The 6,393-nt window shown below is 52.9% G+C and overlaps 1 protein-coding gene across 1 annotated transcript in view; it reads right to left on the bottom strand.

Moving 5' to 3' along the window:
• The window catches only part of CELF5 (CUGBP, Elav-like family member 5), a 20,450-nt gene that overhangs the window by 11,843 nt on the left and 2,214 nt on the right, over positions 1 to 6,393 (bottom strand). Inside the window, exons 3-6 of the mRNA XM_010828439.1 lie at positions 4,933 to 5,012; positions 3,131 to 3,277; positions 2,081 to 2,222; positions 1,831 to 1,977 (exon numbers count right to left, since the gene is read on the bottom strand). Of these exons, the coding sequence (XP_010826741.1) occupies positions 1,831 to 1,977; positions 2,081 to 2,222; positions 3,131 to 3,277; positions 4,933 to 5,012 (516 nt within the window). The remainder of the gene's footprint in view (positions 1 to 1,830; positions 1,978 to 2,080; positions 2,223 to 3,130; positions 3,278 to 4,932; positions 5,013 to 6,393) is intronic.

Here is a 6,393-nt window from a genome sequence, read left to right as displayed (position 1 = left end):
ATGGAGGGTCTCGGCTACCGTCGGACTCTGAGCTGCGGGGCAGACGGAGGGGCTCAGTGGGGCGGGGGCAGCAGAAGTCTTCCATCCACCCCACAGCATCCACCCCGGCTTCATTTCTGCATAAACATTTTATAGGTATGACCCTCATTCCACAGGTGAGGAAAACTGAAGCTCAGGGAACCTCTTACAGGTGGGAAAACAGCAGCTGGCACAGGGCCACTCAACTCGAATCCAGTTTTCTCAGACTCCAGAGAGGTTTAACTCCCAACTCTTTGTCCCCATCCAGACCCCCTTGCTCCTCCCCCTTTTTTCTCTGGATTCTCTAGGGCTCCAGGTCTCTGCTCCTGATCACCACCCATTCACATCTCTTCCTCCTTTTCCCTCCCCACACCTTGATCAGACAGCCTATGGATCCCCTATGTGACTGTGACCTTCCGATGGTCCCTAGTGGAGGACACAGGGGGAGGAGAGGGCTTGTCGAGGCAACTAAAAATCTCCTTGAATGGAGAGAGGTTGTTAGAAGATAGGGTAGTGAGGGCAGAGAGATAAGCCAGTAAAGGGGTCACATGAATGAATTACTTCGTAGTAATGGAACAGTGCTGTATGTTGATTGTGGTGGTGGTTACACAAAACTATACCTGTGATGAAATGACATAAAATGAACGAACCACACACACAGACACAAGTGCCTGTAAACAGTGAAGTCTGAACAGGGTCTCCAACACCTGTTCAGTTCATTGTACTGTACTGATGCCAGTTTCCTAGTTTTGACAACATACTGTTGTTATGTAAGGTGTTAGCATCTGGAGACACTGGGTGAGGGGTAACCAGGACCTCTCTGTACTATGTTTGAAACTCCCTGTGAGCACCAATTATTACAAAATAAAAATAAACAGATTCTCAGTGGTGGAAACCCAGATGACAAACTTCACCTAAGCAAGGTGTGGGAAGACATTTGCCTTGAAATCAGGGTATAGGGTAGAGAAAGGTGAGACCTCTGCTTCAGTAGGGCAGAGTCCAGTGCCACAAATCTGTGCATGGTCAATCCTGGATGAATGAATGAATGAATATGGGCACTGATCCCAAATGGTAACAATTAATAGTGAAGATTTGATGGCACCCTTCTTGGTACCAGGAGATGGGTTAGCATCTTACAGACTGATTGCCTCATCAGAGCAACATCATGAGATGAATGATACTATCTGTCCCATTTTCCAGATGAGCAAATTGAGGCTCTGAGATGTAAAGAAACTCCCCACAAGGGCCACTGAATTGGAATTTGAATCCAGGAAGGTCTGACTGCAAACTTCCTATGTTTAACCCCCTTCTCTGTGCCCATGTGTGTGTGTGTGCTTAATTGCTCAGTCGTGTCTGACTCTTTGGGACCCCCCAGACTGTAGCCCTTTAGGCTCCTTTGTCCATGGGGATTCTCCAGACAAGAATACTGGAGTGGGTTGGCATGCCCTCCTCCAGGGGATCTTCCCAACCCAGGGATTGAACCCAGGTCTCCTGCATTGCAGGCAGATTCTTTACTGTCTAAGCCACCAGGGAAGCCCATGAATACTGGAGTGAGTAGCCTATCCCTTCTCCAGGGGATCTTCCTGACCCAGGAATCAAACCGGGGTCTCCTGCATTGCAGGTGGATTCTTTACCAGCTGAACTACCAGGGAAGCCCCTCTGTACCCATAGCTAGTATCTATTAACCTAAGAGTCCCTGCTTCCTGTACTTTTGTTCCCTGGACACCAAGGCAAAGGGATTCATGCTTGTCCCAGGGACACCCTCCCTGTCCCCTGCCACTCTCCTCGGCCCCAGGGGACCACCCAAGTTACCTGGGTAGGGCACAAGGCCATTGGCATATACAGTTTCTAGGGCAGGGTGCCCGCCAGGGAAGGGCACGACACCTGCGAAGCCGTTGGTGATGGGGGCCACGAGGCCGGGCACGGCGGCGGTGCCGAGCAGCGGGGGCGAATGCAGTCCTGGGGAGTGGAAGAGCATCATGGGTAGCCTTAGTCCCAGCTAAGGCTAAGAGTCATAGCCCCGGCTCTGCCCCCCATCTGTGGGCCCCTGGCAGACTCTCACCAGAGGCAGGGGCGATGGGCGTGGCAGGCAGCCCGTTAAGGCTGACAGCGCCAATCTGCTGGATGTGGCAGGGTGAGAAGGCCACGCCGGGGCTCAGGTAGCTGCCTGATGTGGACAGGACCGTCGTCTGCTGCTGCATGAGCTGGGGGTGGAGAGGGAGTCAGGTACACAGTCCAAGTGGCACCTGGCCTTAGAGCATGGCTCATGGGGTTGAGGAGCCAGTCCTCCAGAAACAGGGGCAGGGGGTCAGGCCAGGTATCTTGGCTCAGGTTGGGTTAGGGCTCAGTTAGGAATTGGGGCTTAGCCTGGGATCAAGGCTCAGCATAGGATCAGGGCTCAGACTATGTTCAAGGATCATTTAGGAATCAGAGCTCAGCCAGGGACTGGAGCTCAGTCTATGATCAGAACTTAGTCTGGGACCAGGGCTCAGCCAATGTTTTTTTATGTGTTCTGCTTGTTTTGGTTGTGCCATGCATACGGCATGTGGGATCTTATTTCCCCAGCCAGGGATCGAACCTGCGTGCTGTGCACTGGAGGCATGGAGGCATGGCAACTTCCAGGGAAGTCCCAAGCTCAGCCAATGTTGAACTCACTCAGGGCTGGGTCTCAGTTTGGAGTTAGCCTGGAGGTTTAGCTAGAATTGGGGCTTATCTAGATTTGGGGAACAGCCAGGATCTGGGGGTCAACCCAAGACTGGGTCTTGATTTGACATTCACCCAGGGTTGTGGCTCAGGCTGGATTTGGTGGCCGAGCCTGGGGTCCTGTCAGTTGGGGTTCAGCTTGGGCTCAGAGCATAGTTCATGGTGGGGGGCTAAGCTGGGGCTGAGATCAGGAAGTGGACTGGATCTGGGGACTTAGCCATAACCAGAATAAGGCCATGAGTCAGAGATTGGGCAAGAGAAACAGAAAGATAGCACTCAGAAAGAAACAGAAAGAGGCACTCGACAGAGACTAGATGGAGAAAGAGAGAGAGAGACACTGAGCTAGGCCCTCAAAACAGTGGTGTCAGGAGCCCCACTGGAGACAGGAGTGTGTCCGCCGTTCACTCACAGCCTGGGCGTAGGCACTGTAGGGGCTGAAGGGCAGGGTGAGGGACGGAGTCAGGATGCCCAGCTGGCCCACCATCTGCTGCATGCGCCTCAGCGTCCGCTCCTTGTCCGTGTCGGCAAACTTGACCACCAGGCTGGAGGAGGCACCCTGCAAGGGCAGCCGCAAGCAGGGAAGGAAAGAAGGGGGACATTGCCAGGACTCTGAGGTACCTTGGGGGGAGTGTAGGGGTGTGTGTGGCAGCAGCTATCAGCCCCTCCCTCAAGGTCCCAGGGGCCGCAGTGAGACTAGTCTGGAGATCAGCATCCTGGGTCTCGCACTTGACCTTGTAGGCTGCCATGCACACAAGTGGGGCACCCACTTGTCTAGTGGGGGCTGCCTCTGGGAAGCAGAGGAGGACCTGACTGTCAGCCATACTTTCAAAAAAGATGGAGAACCCAAGTGCTGGAGAGGAACAATGAAGGCCCATACAGAGCATTCTATAGCTGCCCACACCTGAGAACAGGTGAGGTTCCAATCATTTGAGAAACTGAATACCTCCTTTGATGGGGAGCTCACTACCTCTCCACTCACCAGCTCCATCAGTGGACAGCTCTGAGCAGGAGAAAGCTTGACCTTGGATTGAGTTGATTCCCCCCTCTCCAGGGACTAGAACTGATGCCCAATGACCCAGAGAGCAAGAGAAGGGAGGATCTGAGACTGCCCTGCTCTTCATACCATGTTGCAGAACAACAGAAAGGAGAGTGGGTTCCCCAAGGCCTGTCTTCCCTGCGGCAGATTCGGACATTTTTGTACAGTGATGGAGGCTCCCAGGGCCACTTTTCTGGGTGGCAGGGCCACCCCCAAGACCCCAGTGGTCTCCTCCAGCCTCTCACGGCTGCAGGCCCACCAGCTCCCAGCTCTAGACTTGCCGCCTGCCTATCTCCCACACTGGCCCCACGGAGACATTTCCAAATGGCCTGCCCCTTCCTTCTCCTGGGGATACCCTGGGAGGCTCCCCATTGCCCTGGGAGGAATCCCAAGCTTCTTGGCCTTGAACTGCAGGCCCCTCCAGCCCCATCCCCTCCTGTTCCTCTGGGGCTCACACACATCTGCACACACACATGCATTCCACCCACAGTGACTCACACCCACCATCCACACTCATACACATACATACACTCAATAATACATGCACATATACTCACACACACATGTACACACATATTTGTCTACATTCACACACATGTGCTCACCCCTCCACACATACTCACACACTCTTACAGATGCACACACATGCACTCATTCCCCCCATATCACTGGGGCACACTCACACACAAACACACATGTGCACTTACCTATATAACTTACATATGTGCACTCACATGAGCACACCCACTCAACACACTTGCATGCATGCAGTCACAGCATATACATGTGCATATGCATCAGCATACATGTGAACATTCATGTGCACACTGACACCCACCTACTCACAACCACACACTCACATACAGGCATGGAAGCACACTCTCAGGCACATGCACATGTGTGCACACCAACACACACACTGGCCCACACATACTCACACATGGGCAGCCAAACACTGGCAGGACATTCTGCATAGTCTACACTTGCACGCTCACACACACACACAAATACATACATATACCCAGTCATACCACCATCAGAGATGCACTTCTTTCTCCCTACCCTGTCCCCTCTCTGAAGAAGGGCCAGGGGTTACCAGATGGCTGGGATGGTCAGGCCAGGCCCCTCCCCCTTGCCTACCCTGACCCAAATTGCCCAGGGCAGCTCTGACTTACCGGCATGGTCTGGCTGCCGTGCAGAGCGTGTATGGCCGCCTGAGCCTCGGTGTGGGAGGAGAACTTCACGAAGGCACAGCCTGCTCCAAGAGAAGGGGAGGGGTGAGGGGACACAGGAGAGGGGCTGGCAGCCCTGCACAGCAGGTCAGCATGGACATGGGCAGCCCACAGGTTGGACAACAGAGAGACAGGCAGCCATATGTTCAGACAGACAGTGGGACAACAAAGAACCAGACAGTAAGACAACTGTTTGTCCAACACATCATCAGAGGGTGTGAGGTGGTGCCCAGGGTAGGGAGGCAGGAACTGCCCATTAGAACAAGTGAAGGGGACAGGATTAGAGAACACCCACCAGCCACCAATACCACAAGATCCAGAGTTGTAATCAGGCAGAATTAAAGTGACAAACCATCAGACACAGAGAGAGATATGGACACACTCGGGCAGAGGTACACTCAGACCCAGATGGATACGCCCATGTGACCAGAGTTGGATAGATGGGGATGAAGAGTCATCGGGCAAGGGCAGAATCAGGCAGACAGACAACCAGAGACCACCAGACACAGGCAGATCCAGACAGATGGTCATAGGATACAGTTCCAGACAGAGGGCTATGGAAGGGTCACACAAATTTGGGGGAGAGGAGTGAAGACATCCTGGAATTCAATAATGATGACAGTTGCACAGTTCTGTGAATTTTGTGAAGCATTTCACTGTCCACTTTTTTTTCCCACTGTCCACTTTTAAAAGGTGAATTTTACAGTATATGTGTGTGTGTGTGTGTGTATGTATACTCAGTCTTGTCCAATTCTTTGTGACTCTCTGTACTGTAGCCTGCCAGGCTCCTCTGTCCATGGGATTTCCCAGGCAAGAATACTGGAGTGGGTTGTCATTTCCCCCTCCAGGGGATCTTCCTGACTCATGGATCAAACCCACGTCTCTTGCGCTTCCTGCCTTGGCTGTATGTGATTACAGTATGTGACCATATCTCAATTTTTAGAAAAGAGCCAGGCAAATAAATAGACAGGGACCATCAAATATATTCGGTCCTAGTAAGATCAAGTCACAAGGGCAGAGACAGGCCAGTTCTGGACAGATAAACCTGAACAAGTAGAATCAGGTAGACAGAGATCACCAGACACCTGAAGACCCAAACAGAGCAGACCAGAAAACAAGTTGCTGGAGATAATAAAACAATCATTCCTGGATGGTACAACCTTATAGGAACGGTGGAGTAAGTAGGATCAGGTACACCGACAGTCCAGGAGACACAGGCAAATCGAGACAGAAAGTCTGATGGACACAGACACAGGAGGCAGCCCCGGATGTCCTGGGCCGGCGAGTGGGACCAGGTGAGACTAGACGGCCTCTGCTCGCCCCGCCCCTGGGCCAGCCTCGTCCTTTTGTGTGCCTAGAGGAACCCCATCCGGCCGGCCTGCTTTCCACGTGCCAGGCCACGCC

Source organism: Bison bison, unplaced genomic scaffold, assembly GCF_000754665.1.
Source record: "Bison bison bison isolate TAMUID 2011002044 unplaced genomic scaffold, Bison_UMD1.0 scf7180017864492, whole genome shotgun sequence".
Lineage (NCBI taxonomy): Eukaryota > Metazoa > Chordata > Mammalia > Artiodactyla > Bovidae > Bison > Bison bison.
This window is presented reverse-complemented; position numbering and strand designations above follow the sequence as displayed.